Genomic DNA, 21118 nt, shown 5'->3' on the forward strand with positions numbered 1-21118 from the left:
ATCTGATTTTTTCGCCTCTTATCCGTCAGACTGTCGTTTTAGCCACATAACTAAGTATAACCATCAGCCGACATGAAAGCATTCATGAGGGCACTGTCGGCACGGCTGGTCGACACCACAGGGGACCCTAGAACTGGCGCCTATCTCTTAACGTATCCCCTTTGCGATATAGAGAGGTAACGCTGCCAGTGTAGGGCCCCTGCCACAAGCCGCCGGTTTTTAAGATACAGCTCTGACAGACGTCCAGATGGACAGATGGACGGATTTCCGTTTACCACGCTTCGGGTAAGAAAATCTAAAAATATTGTACTGTAAGGATGTTAAATTAAAGTCCAAAGTTAATCTCAAATGTTTAATGTTCACGTTCAGTACAATCAAAGCATTTCCATGTGCCTGTAAGTCTATCATAAATTTAATATAACATTTATTATGTACATCTTATTGTATTGTGATGTTTGTTAACATAATATTAGTGTTTGTTTATGAGCTCTAATATGGCAAAATTTACAGCGTTCTTTTTAGTTCAAGAAACAAGCAGATGGAAGTCATGGAAGTTATCAGATTTTTCATAAATTATTAAATTGAACGCTGGCGAAAAAAACAGGTCTAATAGGAAATTACCGTCAGTGTTGGCCGAACGTTAATTGCAATTAACCAATAACCAGTACAAATTGAACCGTAAACCGTAACGGATGGTTACAGTTTACGGTTCAATTTGTACTGGTTAATTGGCCAACACTGATTACCGTAGTATCATCACAGTAGGTATAGGGCGTCCAGCGGCAGATTTCTGATTTCAAAATTTGATTTAAAAAACCAAATCTTATACCAATTATTAATTTTTATAAAAAGAATACATGCGGATACAAACTTTACTAATAACATTTCAGAAATCTGCCATCAGACATCATTTATACCTACACATAGACTAACTACCAGTAGGTTCTCGTAGTCAAGGTAAGTCGGTATAATACATATAACATATAACACTTGGATCAATTCGACAGCTTGGTAACTTGCCTTCAGGCTGATTTTTTGTGATGCAAAAAGTTGAGAAGAGGTGCTTTATGTACTCGTACCTATAAGGTTTCAAATTGACCAATGACTAGGCTGACAGATTATAGACTGTAATATTATTATGTAATACTTCAAAATATGGCCTCACAGTGACAATACGTTGAGATATATATATATATGCATGTACATACTATGTATACATAGCTCTTCCAATGCCAAAGATAGCGATAATGCAGGTATGTGTAGAAACATTAATACAATTACGTATATTTTTATTGTTACCACAATGCTTATAAAATTATGAGATAACACTATAGTTATAACTGCGGTTGTCATTTCTTAAGCATACATAAAAATACTCAACATAATAACTTCCTTTACAAATTTTCGGATGTAAAAGGGTCTTTGAAATGACAATTCATTTCACGCTAGTAACACATCGAACATTCTGTAGTCCTGACATTCAAAAATATGTATCTATATTAAAATTAACATATAATTTAATACATTTTGAGATCCCATTGTGTAAAAATGTGCCTTACATATAGTAGTGGAACAGATGTACAGATGTAGTGCATAATTGTTTGCCATTGTATTTTCACGGAAACGCACGAACGTTTTATGCTATTTCAGTCAGTCTCCGTACGATAAGTACTGAGGTTGACTGAAGCAGCATGACAAATACGAACGTTTCCGAGAAAACACGATGGCAGACAATTATGCACTACATTGTACATATATATAGCGTTTGACAATATCTATCGTTCTTCAACCGAATCGACCGGCCATTTTATATGCAATTAATAGTAAAAAAATGTTACCAATTTTTAAATGTGTTTTTAAATTAGTCTTGTCCCTAAATCTGATAATTGTCATAGACCTCAAAAAATGAACTTTATTGGATAACTAATAATCAAATTGCTTTTGCAATATTTAGATGGATAAGTAAGGACCTATAGATACCTTTGTGAGGAATATTAGAATTTGTCAATGTTAGTTGATTGCTATATATGTAAACACTGTAACAATCAGACATATATCTACTTCCATCAGGGATATGTAATTTTGTAAATGTCAAAACTGACTTTAAAATATGTATTTAAATGTATCAGTGAAACTATTAGAAACTTGTGACTAAATACTTCTGAAATCTAAATGTAATATTGTAATGTTATTTGCTGGGTTAATGCAAGTTATTTAATGCAAGTACTGTCGAAAATAAAATGATTGAAGAAATATTTATTTTTTAGGGAAATTTTAAGTAATTTTGGCTGATATATTGTGTAAGTAATTGTGTTTTTACTAAAATAATAAGCTGTAGATGTAATTAATCAATTTAAATATACTTCACAAAAGCCTCCGTCCTTATTATGCTAGAAAGTTTAATTTCCTTTTTGTTTTATGCCAATACCCAAAGATTCTTAAGCTAGTTTGACTGAATAATTATAAAAACGCCCCACCCAAATTTCACAAAAATATTTTTCCCTTAATTTGCTTAAGTAGTTCCTAAATTAATTATTTTTCTATCTAGAGAAATCGATCTAAGAAATTTCAATAGTTTAATTTTTGCGAACAATTTTCATTTAAAATAATCAGTTGAGACATTCATTTAAGAGAATAGATGTAAGCAATGACATTTATCTAAATTTATTAGAGTTAGACATTAATCATTTGAATCCAGTTTATAAAAAATGATAATGATAATGAAATTTCTGAGATCAATTTATGTCTTAACATTTACCTTAGCCATATTGTCGTTTTACCAACCTTGGAAACACGAGACAGTGACAGCAACTGTCAGTAACAACGATGAGAGGCTTCACATAAAATTAGAATCAGGATAATGTTTTTTCTACAGTAATAAAACATACAATTAAGTTAAAAATAATAACAAGGATATTCCGGCTTGTTAAAAAAGTAAACTAAGCATTTAATAAATGTGATAACTTAACCCAAACATTATGTTTATCGGGATTAAGTTACTATATAATTATGTTGTTGCCTGCACAGCTGATACATTATTAAGTTAATATTAATTTTATTTACTTCCCAATAGCACACATATTGGGAACCACATCTTTATACAACAGTCACAATTCTCTTGTTTTTCTTGCATTTAAAAGCAATTCTTCAATCTCAAATCTAAGCCATTTTTATCATTACATGTTCCAGAGGTCCATCTACACTAGGTATCACATTAGTTTTAGTAACTTTTTTTTCTTTTCTATTATTAGAACACGTTTTAGCTTTGAGTCCTGTCTCCGATTTGTTATGGATAGTCTTTAATTGTGATGGTATTGAAATATTCTGTGTTTTGGTCCCACGCGTTTTGTAAACACACACATTATTTTCCTTATTGTCAATCTCTGTATCATTAACTACACTTTCGTGGTTGGATTGTTTGTTTTTATTATTTTTCACTAGTTCATCTTTATTTTGATTTCTATCATCATTTGATTGAGTCGCTTCAACTGAAAGTTGCTTATGGTCGAAACATGTTGTTGATTTCTGTGAAACAAACAAAGGCACACTTTATTTTACAATGCATAATGTATGTACTAATGGTGGATTCAGTGAAAGATTGGATTGGAAAGGTATTAGTTTATATGTTCATTTAAGCGAAAATATTGTATTAAGTATATGTATATGTGTAATGTACAGTCAGCAGCAGAAGTTGCTAAGCGGGCGAGGTGTTCAAAATGATCTTGACGCGACTTTATTGTTAAGAGAATAAGAGCGTATTGAGGTAATTCGCTTAGCAACTTCTGCTGCTGACTGTACCTATATTTAAGTATTTTCTTTCAAATATGCACTAGAGTAACATTAAAGGTTGATTTAAAAAAAATGACGTTTTTACATACATTAAGAATTAATGCTGATTAAAATACTCACAGTAGGGTTAACAGCTTCGGAATATATTTTTATTCGTGCTTGTAGGTCCATCTTGAGTCGCCAGTCTCGCAGATACATATGAGTAGCTGCTGCGTCATACCGACCACGATGCCAGGTATGCCATCTAAAGATATATATATTTTTTAAATTGACCTTAAAATAATAAAAAGTACTGGAGACATCAAACTGATATCTAATTGCGTGCATTTTGCTCGTACTTGTCCGATGTCCGTCAAATACTTGTATTGGGGCGAATCAACTTTTACGAGGCCAATTTGAAAGAGGTTTCAAAAAAGTTTTTTAAAATACTTTTTTGTCAAAATACTGATAATTAATACCATTGGCGTACGGATAATTGATTAAATTAACTTATTTTAATATCAGCAACGAGATCAGAATGCTATTATGTGAGTTTTAATCACATTTTGTTCTTCATACAGTCGGAAATTCTCGTGCGTTACGTCATCTAGATTTAATCATAACATAGGAATAAAAATCTGAAAGCCCATTGAAATCGATATAGATATTTTCCACAGTTAAGAAGCTCATTATATGAGAGGTTTTTTAAAGAAAAACCACATTATTACGGTAATAACTGGACTTTGCAAATCCCCTGCGTTACTATAGTATTTTAAGAAGTCGTATTTTTCGAATATTACTTCTTTCGTTAGGACTTGGCTTAAAAATTGTATATCTATAGCAGGGGAAAGTTAATAAGATTATAACTCACCGAATCATATCCATCAAAAACGATCCTGGTAATCAAAAAAATAAAAATATTGTGGAATTATTTGGGGACATCCAGTAACGCAAGAGAAAAATAACGAGTAACGCAAGAGAATAGGCCATACATTCGCTGGTGTTACTGACCCTTTTTGATACACCTATTAAATGAAACAAACTTCTTATTAATCAGTAAATATTTGTCGTCTGTTTTTATGCGTCGGTATACACGTTAGTTTGCTATTCGCCTCGTCATTCAATCATAAATTAACATAACAATACACCACCTAATTAACATGAGATCAACTAAGTTGAATAATCTACGCTTGAGATCAGTGTTAAATTAAATACAAGATCAGTAATTCTCAGGAACATCACTAACACTTAAATATTAACTTTAACGTTTGAATCAACTTCAGTTATATAAAGAAAAAACAGTTAACATAAAAAATCAACAAATTAAGATTAACCTACTAAGGCTTCAAAAAATGAGTAAAGTCATTTCTCTAAAACGTTAATCGAAGTCTCGAAGTCAACTAAAGTTCTTCTCGAATGTTTCTGAAAGCTTTCATAATTTTTCCATCCTTCTGAAATTTCTCTTCTTTTCTAGTCTATTCAGTCCATTTTATCATTCCATTTATTTTATCGAGGTTGTATACAATACTCTTTTTATTCTTACACTCGTTGCAGAGGCCATACATGCAGTCTTTCGAATCGAAATCACACACTGTTGCTTCTATTAGTAAACTGGGGTCGTTAGTTCCTGTAATACCTTTTTTCCTCAAAGCTTTAGCTTTGTATTCAAAATTTGCATGAAGCTTGCACAAGCGAATTTCCCTTGCATCAATCGAAGGAGTCACAACAAAGAACGGCTTATTCCGTGTAAAATAATAATAAGAGCATTTAATCTCAGGGTTCTCTTTTAGAAAAACCTTGTGAAGACTTTTCATTGTATCTAGCATAATTATATCTTTTAGGAACTTTAATACCTTCCTTTTTCCAGCTGAAGCTCGGGTAATGTCGTCTCTTAGAAAAAAATCTTTTATCTTTTTCTTTAGGAGCGTTTCTCGGTCAAAGCGAGACTTGTTCATTTCAATTTTGTTTGTGCCAAACGTGTCCATCAAAAAAAATATCTTCATACGTGAATTTTGAATTGCTTGTGCCGCAAAAAAAGTTTTTATTGTATTTCTTTCTTTTTTCGATTTTGTTTTTTTAAATGTTTCCTTTATGGCATTCGCCAACATTTGGTACTTTAAGTCATCTTTGGTCTGTTTAGATTTAGGTTTATTTTTTTCTCTTAAATTTTCATGTTTGTTAGCTAATATCCTATTCTCTCTGCAAACTTTAGCTCTATCTCTTCTCTTCTGTTCTTTTTCGCCCTCGTTGTTTTGGCGATACGATTGGCTGGTTAATCTCCAAATCTACAAAGACTGATGACAAAGGCTGGATGTGCTTCGCTACTGGTTTTGTAAAAGCAACAGGATTAGCTGGTCGGGAAGATATAATCGGCGGCGAAGATGTCGCTGGCGGACGTGAAATTGATGAAAGTATTGCCGGAATTGGTGTGACTGGCGGAGGTGTCGCCGATGAAAGTGTCAGTGAAGAAGGCTTTGCCGACAAAGTTCTCTGAGGTGGAAGAGTGAGTGGAGATGTAGTTGGTGAAGGCGTCGCTGATTGAAGTGGAGCAGCCCGCAGAGACGTCACTTGAGGAAGCTTTGCAATTTGGGGTTGGGGTGATGGTGGTTAATATGCTACTGGTTGCAGTGTACGTAGTGGGCTTAATCTTAAAGGAGACGTCGCTAGTGGAAGTGTGCATAACGAAGCCGTCACTGGCGGAGGTGTTGTTGGCGGAGGAGTAGGCGATTGAGGCTAATTCGTAACACTCTTTCTACGATCCGTTTTTTTCTCGCCTGTTCTCTTTTCCGTAAACGCCAAATCGTGTTAGCGTTGTACTTTTCTTTAGGGGTTAAGTTTTTCACTAATCTTTTAGTTTTATTGTACCGTTCTCTTTGTTTCTTTTTAGCTTCTTTAAGCATTCTGGTTTGTTTTTCAATCGTTCTCGATACCGTTTTTGTTTTTCTGCGGCGCTTAGAGGCATTGTTTTTTTAGGTGTGCACCATTAAATGCTGAAATAAATAAAACAATGTCGCTAAGTTGCAACGTAAATAATAACTTTATACTAACTAATACTCTAGCCATAAAATCATTTAATTTGTGACGAATTTTTATGAGACATTTATAAACAATATTACTCTTATTACTCCACGTTAAATGTATTTACTAATAATAAATATTTAAAAGATAGGTCAAATAAGTTCGATGGCGAGTTAAATAGGATAAGTCGTACTTTCTCTTACGTTACCAGTAACGTAAGAGAAGTTTCTCCAGCGTTACCGGTAACGAAGGGGAAAATTTTAACTACAAAGTAAATTATCACGTTAGTTATTAATACAATTACATTTGCATATATATCGCGTTAATATTAGACACCAAACACACAACATTTCAATAGTTTTCAAACATAAGGATAAAAACTTACCGAAACACGTAACGTAACTTAGGGGAGCAGCAATTAAGTCACGCACACCCGACGGCTGCTCGTCGCTGACTGGCGTCTCCCCGCCAGGGATTTCACCTCGACAACGCGGGTTCTCAGAAACGTAGGCATATTTCGCCTGCGCATGAGCCACGACCAACGCCATCTCTTTAAAAATATTTGCAACCTTCTATAGTAACGCGGGAGAATTGAAATTGGACGCTAGCTTAGGGACAACAATTTGAAAAATTCTCGAAAATTTTATAAAACTTAAATCATGTTGGCATGGGATGGATTAAATGTACTATTTTATTCTGATTCTTTTAATGATATTATAAAAATAGGTCACCTTATGTTTAAACTTAGAAATTACCATTGTGTGACTAGAGCTATCGTTGGGGACACACAATTTTTGTATGGGAGTAAATTTTCTTCTGCTGCGTTACCGTATAAATTTGCTAAAATTCTGATCAAATTGCTAATCTTTAATATTTTGATTAAATATTTATAGTTCTAAAAATGTCATTACCCTAAAAAGGCGCAATAAAAGTATTAGGTTTTTGAAAAAACGTTTTTTTTTTATCGGGGACAAGGAAATTGGCCTCGTAAAAGTTGATTCGCCCATTGGCGCGACCGAGACGCACGGGCGACTGACATTTACATATAATTTTGATGTCACAATGTAAGTTTGAATTGTCCTCCTAACTAGTTATTTCTTGTCATAAACCATTTATGGATATGATCTGTCAGCTGTCAACAGTGACGTTTCTAGTTGAAGAAATAACACTTTTTTTCTATTAATATCCATAACCGTAGGTACACATAAATATGATTTGGCTGTTTGTTTATGAATAACCTATGAAACGGTTAATAACGGTATAAACGTATATAAAATTATAAAGTTCGCATCGCCCCACTGAGGTAAGAAAAAAAGTGATGTTTTATAATCGAAATTAAACTATCGTGGGACATATTTCAAAATATTTAGATCACTGCTATTATTTCACTCACTATTATTTTTAGTCGCTTTTGGTTACAAGACCTGGCTAAAGACTCCAGCTGCGGCCTGCCCCGCGCCCCCCGCCTCCGCCCCATCAGCGCGCGCGCAACGAGCGACGAGGCGGGCGGCGCGGGCAGTGCATGAGTGCACGGAGTACACCCGCCGCGGACACTCGTGTTCAGGAAGGAAATGTCGCTATGTTGCCAAAAGCGACTAAAAATAATAGTGAGTGATGTTTTATGTATCAAAACGTAAAAAATATGTTTTTCCTGTAATATTAGCAAATAGTGATGACTTAATACTATTTAATTAGAATTAAAACCAGTTACTTACTAGTAAATTTTTAGGGTTCCGTACCCAAAGGGTAAAAACGGGACCCTATGACTAAGACTCCGCTGTCCGTCTGTCCGTCCGTCTATCCGTCTCTCCGTCTGTCCGTCTGTCTGTCTTTCACCAGGCTGTATCTCATGAACCGCGATAGCTAGACAGTTGAAATTTTCACAGATGATATATTTCTGTTGCCGCTATAACAACAAATACTAAAACAGTCTCCTAGCAGTTATAGCTGACAGGCTCGACAGTCAGCTTATCGTGCACTGGACCAGGGTGCACTCATTGGTAGCTGCATACACATGAGTATGTAGCAGCCGATGGGTGTACCCTGGCTCCTGCCAAAATAGAAATACACTAATAATAATATAAATAATTTAAGTTTAGTTGCTTAAGATAGTATTAAGTAACTAACATGTATGGACCATTATGAAGTCTTTTTTTTTATATAACAACAAATACTAAAAACAGAATAAAATAAATATTTAAGTGGGGCTCCCCTACAACAAACGTGATCTATTTGCCGTTTTTTTGCGCAATGGTACGGAACCCTTCGTGCGCGAGTCCAACTCTCACTCTCGCACTTGGCCGGTTTTTTTAATGAGCTGTTACCTACTGTGTTCACCTACCGTTGGTGTTCCGAAAATGTAATGTGCCATATTTCGCGCGTGATGTACCTTGTCAATAACTGCAGGATCCTCCACTTTTGTCCCAACGAGCGGTACATAAGCGCTGCATGCCGCACCGATACCAGGTCACTTTTAACTGCGCGTGCGACGGCGCATTGCTTGAAGCTAAGACGCGCCGCTTCAATAAATAATTTAGAAGCCACTAAAGGAATTCCTGAAAGTATCGTAGGTATTATTGTAGGCTTCCAAAAATACTAACAGCTTAAGAGAGGCATAACTGTGGCTAGATATGTCTTTCGCTACTACCACATAGTATATTGACAGGGTGATTGGGGTTAGACCTAGTAAAACTTGTTCAGTATGAGCTGCATATTCAATTCACCCCTCAAAGTCACATTATGTATAACAATCACCTGTATATCATGAAACTCATTTCTTTTCTTGTATTTAATTTAATGGCTGTCTTGCAATAAATAATTGCTGGTTATTTTTGTCATTCTTATTTTTAATACGAATTAAATCTTAAACAAAATAATCCTCAACCCACCTTTGTTTCTTAACCACCGTCCATACATCACGTAATGTTCCCAATTCTCGGGCTCTAACTGGAGGACCCGGTACATAATGGCAGGGTGCTCTGCCTCTGGTTTCACTGTCAGGAGTTCCAAGTGGGCCAGGATAAAGCGAGGCTGAAGCCAGTTGCACTTCTCGAGCATTCTGATAGCCAAATCCGTGTGGCCGCTTTTCCTGTGAAATACAATACAGTTGTTATATTCTATTTTGTTAAAACACTAAAAGATATTCTTCTTATAGACATATACAAAGGTTTATCACGGCAGATTATAAAGTGGTTTTTATACTACGTCGGTGGCAAACAAGAATACGGCCCGTCTAATGGTAAGAAGTCAACGTAGCCTATAGGCGCTTACAACTCCAGAAGTGTTACATGCGCGTTGCCGACCCTTACCTTACCTTACTCACCGGCAGTAACACAACACTATGGGTAGGGTCTAGTGTTATTTGGGTGCGGTTTTCTGTAAGGTAGAGGTACTTGAGGTGGTGGTATGCTGTGCCCTACCACACAAAGCGAAATGACATCACAGTGCCCATACCTCTCTTTTGGACGTAGTTTAAGGACATACCCGGGGTGGTTAAAGGTGATGTATCATGAAGCCTCGACGTTAGCTGCCACTCCGTTGGTGGCATGATAAGGTCCATGATATCTACGAAATTCTATCCACTACGTACGTACTACGTACTTGTTTGTAAGTTGCACTTACTCCGGGGGGCAACGCGGATAGAATGCCGCAAGCGATCCCATGACCCTCCCGTAACGGTAAAGAGGGAGACGCCGCAGGGATGTTAATGGGTATTCTCCTCCCCTTCCTCTGGCTAACAGAGGATGTACATCCGTACGGGAGGAGCGAGTCCCGCATACCACCCCCCAATGGGCTTCCCCAGCGCGGGGCGAGATGCGTAAATGCATTAACCCCTGCGTCAAAAAAAAAGTTGCACTTACTTATATAGCTTTGCAAGGTTATAGTGTGCGTTCACATGTCGCCAATTGTACTTGATCGCTTGGAGAAAGTGATGTTCAGCGTTGTCGACGTTGCTCAAGATTGTGCCAATGTTGTTGTGAGCGCTCGCGTAGGTTGGCCAAAGCCTACAATGTAAGAAGTAGAACAGTTCATTTTGAAAAAAAAAAGTTTGTATAACTAAATAAGAAATGTAGAAACAAAGAACCGTTTAAAATAACATTTATAAAGAATTTTGTTAAGCAATTGGGCCTTCTCATGCAATCGAACGTACACATACAATATATATCTCTGTAATAATATGCATCTCAAATGAATCGTTGCCTTTGTCGAAGTTATAGCGTAATTTCTAGATGAGGATGGTGATAAATTATTGTAACCATCCTGCTAGTACTACTTTTTAGTATAAAAGAAGTATTTAGTTTTAGTTTTAGATTTAAGTGTTAAATACTAGATTTAAAGACACAAACACCCTTATATACCCTAGCGATATCGGAAGGCGGCGTTTTCTGTCACAAGCATATCTAATGCTTAAAAGAAGATCCCATCCCATGCTGTAAACTACTTGTAAAGAACCAATAAACATTTTTTCATTTTCATTTTCATAACCGCATTACAAAATATAACGGGTTAGTAAAATTACACATTGTCATCAATAATTACTGCTGGCTGTCTTCTTATCTTATGGTTTTCGGGGGCCCTTGAGGATACACTTCGACCCATAGGGATATTTTGTGCAGTTACCCCCTAGGAAAGATCCGTCAACTACTCAAGAGCTTCTTCCACCATCTCCATGAGCCGAATGATGGAGTTCATTGGTAGCGTTTTGAATTCCTTTGGTTTCAGATAGCCTGCTCCAAAGTCCTTCATTATTTCTCAGCAATCAGCAGAAACAATTACCTTAATAAGCCTTAAGACATACCTGATAGCTTCTTTGTAATGTTGGATAGCCGCATCGTACTGCTCAGTCTCTCTGAGAACGTTGCCGAAGTTGTAGTGCAGCTTGGCGTTTTGCGGCAAAGTCGCCAAATCAGCCCTGAAGCAAACAAAACGATTATGTAGCATAATTTCTAAAATCAAATAAGTATCCTAAGTACGAAATTCCTAAAACATCGAAAATCAAAATGTCTAATGTACGAAATTCCTAAAGATGCATGATTGTCCTAATACACTTTTAATCAAACTTTCTCGTTTTCGAAAATCAATATTCCTTTGTACAAAATGCCTAATGACAATACTTTGAAAGTCAATAGGTATGTCTAGTGCTTAAAATAGCTACGTTCAAAAAGCCTAATGCCAATACTTCGAAAGTCAGTATGTCTAGTGCTTAAAATAGCTACGTATAAAAAGCCTAATGACAGTACTTGGAAACTCAATATTTCCGAGAACATTTCCTACTTACCCTTAGTCGACGGAGCCCCGCTACGCGGAGCTCCTATTTCTGGGCGTTTTGCCCTTCGGGCATCTGAAACTACTAACGAACCTAACCTACCTACCTACCTACGCTTTTTTCACCAAAAAAACGTATTCACGGACGTCACACTAAATCAGTATGTAGCTTCCGATACCCGAAGGGTAAACCGCCCAGAAATAGGAACCCGCGAAGCGGGGCTCCGTCTAGTTAAGTTGTGAAGGAAATGTTTTTTGAAAAGGAACAGTGCGGTGGGACCATGGTTTCGTACATTAGACTCTTTTAACTAAGGTCAGCTAAACGAAGGACAAAATGTCGTTAGAAATTTGGCAATTAATAAATTTTAAACTTAGGTCAACTGGACGTAGGAAAAAAGGTCGTTAGTATTTTCGTGCACTAGCAGTATTATTCTTTAGACTTTAATGTAGGACATGCTTTTTTAGGAATTTCGTACATTAGACATTAGTGATTTATGCCAAACGCGCGCTTCTAATTACGTAACGATACGAGTATGTTATATGTTTGTATCAGTAGACGCGGATGGACTGCGCTTTAAAAGTATTCATTTATCATCTAATACGTTTCAGTTAGGTCACAAAGTCAAATATCTGACTTTTGAAAAGAAAAGAAATATTATAGCCTGCTCCATTAGTATTAGGTACCCACGAATTGCAAACGGGCTTCTTTAACCCTTCGTGTGACAAACTCCAGCAGCAAAAATGTGTAAGTATTTGAAAATAAACTAATTGACAGGAAATTGTAATTCCAACAACTTTAAAGTGCCATCTGAAGGGTCCACAATGCCCAATAGGGAACGCCCTAAGACAAGGGTGAGCGATATGTTATGTTTCTTTGTCATAATGATGAATTACAAAATAGACATTTTAACTGCAGATCCAAATCTAATCCCATCTGTTTTCAACACTCATAAGTCATTAAACATTAATTCATTGAACGTCTGTGGCTGGCTTTAATTCCCTCGTAAAATGCGTGAAACGTCTTTACGAACGTGTATAGGCGGCATTAGCAATATTATTTTTATCGGCACTAAAACGTAAGTTCAACATGGAAGCCGTAAATACGTTATGTTTTCAATTTCGTGAAATTTATATGGAATACGACAGATGATATTATTTTAAATTTTTATTACATCACTAAGATAAGGATGATTGGTGACTCCACTTTGAAATTAATCTTTTCTAAATAAATATTTTTTTATAGAATAAAATTCATTTATTTCAAGCTACATTAGCAACTACAAGGCTCATAATTAATTCGTTTTAAAATTTCTTAGCTGTAACTCACCACGTCATAATAGGTATATTATACAAAAATATAAAAATGTTTAGTCTAGCAAAATAGAACACACGCAAAATACGTGTCATAAGTATACCATTTTTATTTGTACGGCAAATGAGACTCATCAAAGAGAACTATTGTTATTATAATTAAATAATAAATAATCAGAATTTAGTACTTTTTCAGTCATCTACGAGAAGGATTATGAGTTTTGCATCTACTCGTAATTAAGTTGTCTGAAGAAAATTACTAATAAACGATAAGACCTTTTTCTTCTTGTAATCTTACTGCGTAATTTATCTTCTTTTTTTCACTTATAACCAGTGAGGAATAAAGAATATTGTGTTGTGTAGGTATTTATATGAATATAATTATTATTAAGTAGGTATATATATATGTATATAAGTATAAACTGAGGTGGCGAATGGTTAAATGTTACATCATCCCAATTCTTATGTACGGTTCCGAAAGCTGGACCCCGAAAAAGAAGTTGGTCAACAACCTAAGGGCTTTTGAAATGTGGATTTATCGAAGGATGCTCAAAATTAAATGGACACATAGAATAACAAATGTCAGAGTTTTGGAAATCATGAAAAAAGGGTTAGAAGTAGTATCAACAATTAAGAGAAGGAAAGCAGCATATTTTGGACATATATATAGAAACAATAAATACAACCTACTGAAATTAATAATTGGAGGAAAATTTGAAGGGAAGCGTGGTAGCGGTAAAAGGCGCACATCATGCGCGCAGTGCAAATGTTATTTACACGTCATAATTTCATAGACGTTTCACGTTTAAAATAACACTTGCACTGCGTATGCTATCAAAATCGCTGCAGACTTTTCTTGGTCTAACTCTAGTAAATATATTTTGCCTAATTTTTTCGTCAGGATGCTAATCATTTAGAATTTAGTAACAAACATTGATAACTTAACTGCCTGAATCTTGATTAAAGCAGCTAATCTGATTTGACATGTGTCATTTTAAGCCACCGTCATCTGCTGATAAGTAGGTAATCGGTATTAAGCTCTTTGTACCTATATCCCCGATTTGGTCAAATAATCTAGTGACAGACATTAATTTGAAAGGGTCTCATGTTGTTAGGATAGCTGACAGGTAGCCAAATGGATTAATGGAGTGTACATGAAAATGAATGCATTTATATTTACTGGGAATTATTGCATAATATATGATCTCCTTATTTATTTATTACGTGTTACTACCAAATGGCGGACTTAATACCAACTGGCATTCTCTACCAGTCAAACATAGGGCCAAACAGAAACACTAAAAGATGGTGCAAGGAGAAACGAACAATCCAGTAAAGATAATTGATAAATACATTACAAAGGCAAACATTGTGTAATATATATACTTACATAAATATACATATATATATTATACTAATACATATATGGAATGACGGACACTAGACGAGTTCTTCATTTAGCAGATGACTACGGAGCATTCCTTATTTAAAATTGAAACTGCGGGATTTTTAACATCTCTGGTTATGAGTCAGTGGATATTTTTATGAAGAGTTAGCTAACCTAACCTACCTGCAACTGAATGCTTCTTAAATAAGCAATGTAAAATATCTTCTTTTCAAAAATATGTATTATAAATTAAATTTTGTGTTACAATGCCGCTCTTGATATGGTCATTTTTTTAATTCTTGTGATTCATTAGGACGGCGTTGATACAGCAGTGTTTAACATACTCGTAAACCATGTGGAGGCATTAAACCAACCTCAACAGCGTAGCTCGGTCCCGCCAGTCTGCGTTTCGCCTGTAAGTTTTCGCTACACTGCTGGCAGCTAACACAGCGAAGCCCACCGCTAGGAACGCCTTCGCTCCTGGTTTCGAGCACCACATGAGCTGGGCACCGTAAGCTGTTACGATCACGCTTCCAACACTGAGACAAAAAAAACTTTTAATTGTATCTTAATAAGCAACGCACAAACTTTAGGTATACGTCCAATTGCTGGATATCAATAATTGTGTAGTTCGGGTTTGGCTTTGGTTAAAAACAAATGTTTTTTTTGGGAATTATATCGGTCTGAATGGCGACGAAACACTGGTTCTAGGTTCTTGGCAAAGAATATTGGGTTTAATAAATTTGCTGTTAAATTAAATTTAAAACTTATAAACGCGCGGCAGAGTCGCTTTGTCTACTGGAAGAATTTTGTTATAAAGTACAAGTCAATAAAACCCTAATTGTATGCAATTCTAGATACATCTCATCATCTCTAACATATGTAGACATCTACAAGAAACATATGTACCTTGGAATGTACAATACTCGCTCAGCAATAACAAATCCGACAGTGACGAGCATGTTGCTGGCTGGCACGAAAGGTATCACCAGAATCAGCAGTCCTATCACGGCTGGTGTATGCCTCTGGACCTATATAAAAGAAATAAAATAATTCTAGGATCATTAAAGAATAGAAAGAACAACGAAACACACATGAAATAAAATGCAATATATAGGAATAAATATTGTAGATATTTGCACTACATTTCTAGGTAGCAAACTTAATTTTTCAGTTGTTGGAATCCTTTATTTAAGTCAGTTTAGTACGTGTTAGGGTTCAGTAGCCAAAATGACAAAAATGGAACCCTTATATGAAGTTTCGTCATGTCCGTCTGTCCGTCCGTCCGTCTTTCTGTCTATCTGTCTGTCTATCAGTCCGTTCGTTCGTCTGTCTGTCCGTATGTCGTAGCCATTTACTTAAAAAAATATAAGGTATATTTGAATGTAATTTAGAACATAGGTGAATAATGTAAGCCGCTATCCAGTTTACAAGTTAAAATTAAAAAATATGTAACTAAAAGTAAAAAAAAAAACACATTCAGTAAATATCAACGACTTTAAAAATATGTTTTTGATGAAGTAAGTACTTTCTAAAAATGTGTGTGCGTAAATAATGTCTCCCTCCCCCTCTAACTTTTGAACCGGATGTAAGTAGATTTTTTTTTTCCAAAAAACCTCGTTTCATTAAAAGGATGCAATGTATTGTAACTATTGTAAGTGCCGGGAAGATACGCTCTTTGGTATGGCTTTTTATATTGTATGCAGATGCGGGACCCTCCTTTATGAGTAGCCCGACACGCACTTCGTCGGTTTTATTCTAAAATGAATTACGAAACAAGAATGAACGAATTAAGAAATGATTTGTCGTTTTTTCTTAATAACTTGTTTTACAACTAACTATAGAACAGCGAAAACTATTTATTGCTTTTTCATAAATAATGAATTACGAACAAAAATAGTTGCCCTTTTCCATGTTAATTACGAAAGTGGATTGCAAGAACGGCAAGTTATTTCCTGTTTTTCATTCAGTAGTGAAATAACGAATATTTTCTCTTATTTCACGGAAAATTGTGAAGCTCAATACTAAAGGTTTGGAATATAATTTATAAGTCGATTGATTAATTAAGGCCGTTCCGTCGGTTTGCCGCTATCACTGTCACGTTTCGCAAGAAATAACGGGAAAGACCATGCGCGCCAAGTGTCGATTTTGATCGAATTTTGTCGATTTTTATTTATTTTAAAAACGTTGCCTTACAATATCGAAGTTCGAAACCGGTAAAATTACTGTTTAAATTAAGATTGTTTTTTCTTCTTATTTTTGTCTATAGTATCACATAATAAATAACAAAGTCGGATTTTTTTTTTTTTTAAGTTCTAGTTAGAGGTTACTTTGGGAATTAATTGTATCGAGCGAAGTGTCATAATAAAATTCGTGTATCGGAAGCTTATAAATTAAAGATAATTTAATCAAGAACTACATATATTCTTTCCTCGTCTATGAATATCAAAGTCTCTTAGAAAAATATGATCATATAAGGAGATTTTTCGCCTTCTGGTTCAGGGAACCGCCTTAACAAATATGATTAACTGATTTATCGTCTACCAACCACGTATTGGAAATAATGTATGTTTTTATTTTATTTTATAAATATATTTTTAATACCAGACTATGTCAGATATTTTACATACCCGTTTTGTTGTGAAAGATATTATTGTGGGTAAATGTACTTCTATATATTATATGAACAGAAATAATTGACAGATATGAAAGAAAAAGTGACCAAGGCAAACGCCACAAACACTGTAGTATTTTTCACATAACTTGGGTACGGTGACAGCTGTCATCTCAATACAAATTTTGCATATTTTGCATTGTAAGGTTATACATTTTATGGAGATGACAGCTGTCAACGTACCCGAGCTATATGAAAAATACCATGAGGTCACTTTTTTTTTCATACCTAGGTATGTGTAATCTATTTCGGTTATCGATTTGATTTCATTTATTTGGCTCGTATATTTATATCAATCTACACGAATTTCTAAATTACTATTTTATAATACAAGAAATACAAAAAATCTGAAACTTTCTAAATTGTATAATTATGATTGTCAATATTTTATTTAACATCAATATAACTTGCCAAATTTATTATATTAATTAAAATGTTTGTGGAATGGTTTAAATATATCTTTTGTAATAGTTACCTGTAATAATATTTTGCATCTTAAGATGTACTGTATGACCAAAGTTATTACTTTTGCTACTTTTACTTTTGCTATTGCTACCTGCATATCCGCTATACACCGATAGCTCAACAACAGCATGGCGCCTAAGGCGGCGCAGGTGAGCAGGTTGCGCGGGTCCCAGGCGCTGGTGATGATGGGCACGGAACTCATCTGCCAGTCATGGCTCAGGGTCCAGGGACACAGCAGCAGCCACCAGTTGAAAGCGGCCAGGTAGCAGAATGTCATGAGCCTAAACAAGAATAAAATAATAGTTTACCCCAAACAGGAATCTTCACATGATTAGCTAAATCCTTTACATCCAAACCCCTCCTGATATTAGGACTAAGGTGGTGGTTCGTTGACGGTTTTCGCTTCAACAACACGAAACGTTAACGTTACCTTAAGGTGCAGTAAGTTTTTAAAAGTCGTAGCGCTTTTTTGGATCATAATACGGCTGCCATCGATTTAATTAGCAATCTTGAGGCCTTTCTCGAGGGACTGTATCGATTTGAATCCTGAGTTTTAGACTTTCGCTCAATAGAAAAAATCACGAACATAGGTTTAAAAAGCACGTTAAAAATTTGTAACAAATTATGCACAAAAGCCAAAAATTTAAAAATTGTTTTTAAAAATCGGCAATAGGATCATGTTTGAGGGAACTTATCGATTACTTTGTTTTAAGTAAACGTACAAACAATAAAAAAAAGAAAAAAACATGATATCCGCGCTCGCACACGCACTTCCATCTCGCTCACGCTTAAGCTCAGTGAGAGTGAGAGAAGAATACGAACTTACTGGGCCTTAACAAGTTTTGAAATCGTCAACTAGTTGAAAACTAATTTTTTGATTCAACTGTGTTGCGCGCGCACCGTTAACGTTGAAACGCTCAATACGCTTCGTGAACCGATAGTTATACTGCGCTTGGCGTTAGAATTTAATTTGTTTACGTTAAAAGAAGATAACTAGTAAAATCATAAATTAAACCTTACCTAACAAAGAAGCTGGGATGAAACGCCGCCGGGTTGTCCTGGTTGGAGAATGCAGGCAGCGCTCCATGCAGCAACGACAGCCGAAAGGAAACCAGCAGTGCCGTCGACAACATCACCTTCAATGTTCGCATTGTCAGCCTCGTGCATTTCCCCATCTCCAGGGAACTTAGTGATCTAAAGGAAAATCCAATAAATATTATAGGATATTATTACACAAATTGACTAAGCCCCACACCCCCCCACAGTAAGCTCAAAAAAGCTTGTTTTGTGGGTACTCAGACAACGATAAATATGATATATAAATACTTAAATACAGTAATAGGTACCCCGTTATGCGCGGTTTTGTTATAACGCGAATTTCAAATTTCGCGCTAATAATTATGTATACAGTTTTTGGTAATCATAGTGGTTTATTTGGGAACACCCAATAATTCCGAAATATGTTTTTCCGAATGTCATAAGCACGATTTTCATAATCTCGATTTTTTATAAGTCCGAAATATCAAAATTACGATTTTTAAAAACACGATGGAAGAAAATTACGATGTGCTATTTCCGAAAATTTTAAATCCTAATTTGTCTTTTACCGAAAGCTTAAAGTTCCGATTTAACACTTTTCCGAAAAAATGTTTTTCCGAATTCTTAAATTCCGAAAAACCATTGTCCGATCGGAAATAAGATAATTCCGAATTCAGAAATTCGGTCTTTTGTAAGGTCGGAAATATGAAATTCGTGATATTCAAATGAAGACACGTTTCGTTTGAGTAATTCGGTATTCAGAAACGAACTCTTGCCAGAAGTGTGTTAGGTTAGGTTGGAACTGTGACACCCAAGTAAACGAACTGTTGCCAGAAGTGGGTTAGGTTAGGTTTGAACTGCGACCCCCAAGAAAACGAACTGTTGTCAGAAGTGGATTAGGTTAGATTAGATCTGCGACCCTCAAGAAAACGAACTTTAACAATATATTCGGAATATCGTTATTCGGAAATTTAAAAATTGGGATATTTAAAATAGGAATAACGTCAACTCGGAATTATAAAATTCGGAATAATGGCAATTCGGAATTCGTGATTTCAAAAATCGTAAATGTAAAATTCGGCGTTTTTCACTGTCGGAATTGTTATAATTGGAATTATGTGGTTCGAAATTTCAAATTTCGGAATAATGGCAATTCGGAATTCGTGATTTCAAAAATCGTAATTGTCAAATTCGGTGTTTGTCACCATCGGAATTGTTATAATCGGAATTATGTGGTTCGGAATTTACAAAATTCGGCTTTTCGGAAATATAAATCTTCGTGATTTTCATCATTCGTAATTACGACAGTCGGAATTTTGATAGGTCGAGCATTTAAGAATCGGAATAATAAAATTCGGTATTCTGAAATTCGGCATAACGTTTTTCGGAATTATGTAGTGTACCCGGTTGGTTTAGGTGAAAATATCGCATGAGTTTGCTCTTCAAGATTAATTCATTAATCATCTTAGATCGTTAATTATATTTGGTGATCATTCATTATATTTGGTGTTTGAATACAATTTGAAGTGCAGTCATGATTAAAACAGCTGGTACTTTTGTAATTTGAGATCTTATTTTTTGGTGTTTAGTAAATTTGTTTAGTAAGAGAGATTTTTTTATTTAGGGTAGGTACCAAAGTATTTTTTGGTGGTCAATATATTATTTGTACTCATTGAAAAGTAAGAGCTTTGAAGAGACAGCCATATATTGATAAACAAAGGAAAAGGTGGTCAGCAGATCTGTCCGTTTTGCAGTAAAACTGCACGATAAAATATCTTTATTCACATTCTAACATCTTTATTAATTCAGTGTGCAGTTCAAATGCTACTTTCTCTCTAGACATTTAGTGAGACTTTAAAAGCAACCGGTTGGCAAACGTTCTTGTTTTACTTCCATTCTATAAATAAAATAAAGTTTCACCTCAGGTCAAGTTAGAATAAGTCTGGGTGCTTCTAGCGTATGTACCATAGAATTTTGTTTATTTTATTACATTTTGAACGTAGGCGTACCTAATAAGAGCAAAGTGCCATCATCAATATCAAATTCCTATTAAATAAGTGTGACGTATACTAGCAAACCTTGTTCTGCCAAAATAGTGTTTAGTTTTTAAGTTTATGAAATTTATATGTATGTTTGTCTATAAGATAAGGTATATGTAATATGGGCCTTGTTGCCTGAATTAAATTTTGAAA

The 21118-nt window shown here is 35.2% G+C and overlaps 1 protein-coding gene across 1 annotated transcript in view; it reads right to left on the reverse strand.

Annotated features, from left to right (window-relative positions):
• Positions 1–344: 344 nt before the first annotated feature.
• LOC134741368 (protein O-mannosyl-transferase TMTC1-like) overlaps positions 345–21118 on the reverse strand; it is a 153102-nt gene continuing 132328 nt past the window's right edge. Inside the window, exons 6-15 of the mRNA XM_063674125.1 lie at positions 18909–19082; positions 17980–18169; positions 15659–15780; positions 15124–15288; positions 11585–11698; positions 10647–10790; positions 9675–9874; positions 9176–9341; positions 3910–4033; positions 345–3525 (exon numbers count right to left, since the gene is read on the reverse strand). Of these exons, the coding sequence (XP_063530195.1) occupies positions 3160–3525; positions 3910–4033; positions 9176–9341; positions 9675–9874; positions 10647–10790; positions 11585–11698; positions 15124–15288; positions 15659–15780; positions 17980–18169; positions 18909–19082 (1765 nt within the window). The 3' untranslated portion in view covers positions 345–3159. The remainder of the gene's footprint in view (positions 3526–3909; positions 4034–9175; positions 9342–9674; positions 9875–10646; positions 10791–11584; positions 11699–15123; positions 15289–15658; positions 15781–17979; positions 18170–18908; positions 19083–21118) is intronic.

Source organism: Cydia strobilella, chromosome 5 (assembly GCF_947568885.1).
Source record: "Cydia strobilella chromosome 5, ilCydStro3.1, whole genome shotgun sequence".
Classification (NCBI taxonomy): Eukaryota; Metazoa; Arthropoda; class Insecta; order Lepidoptera; family Tortricidae; genus Cydia; species Cydia strobilella.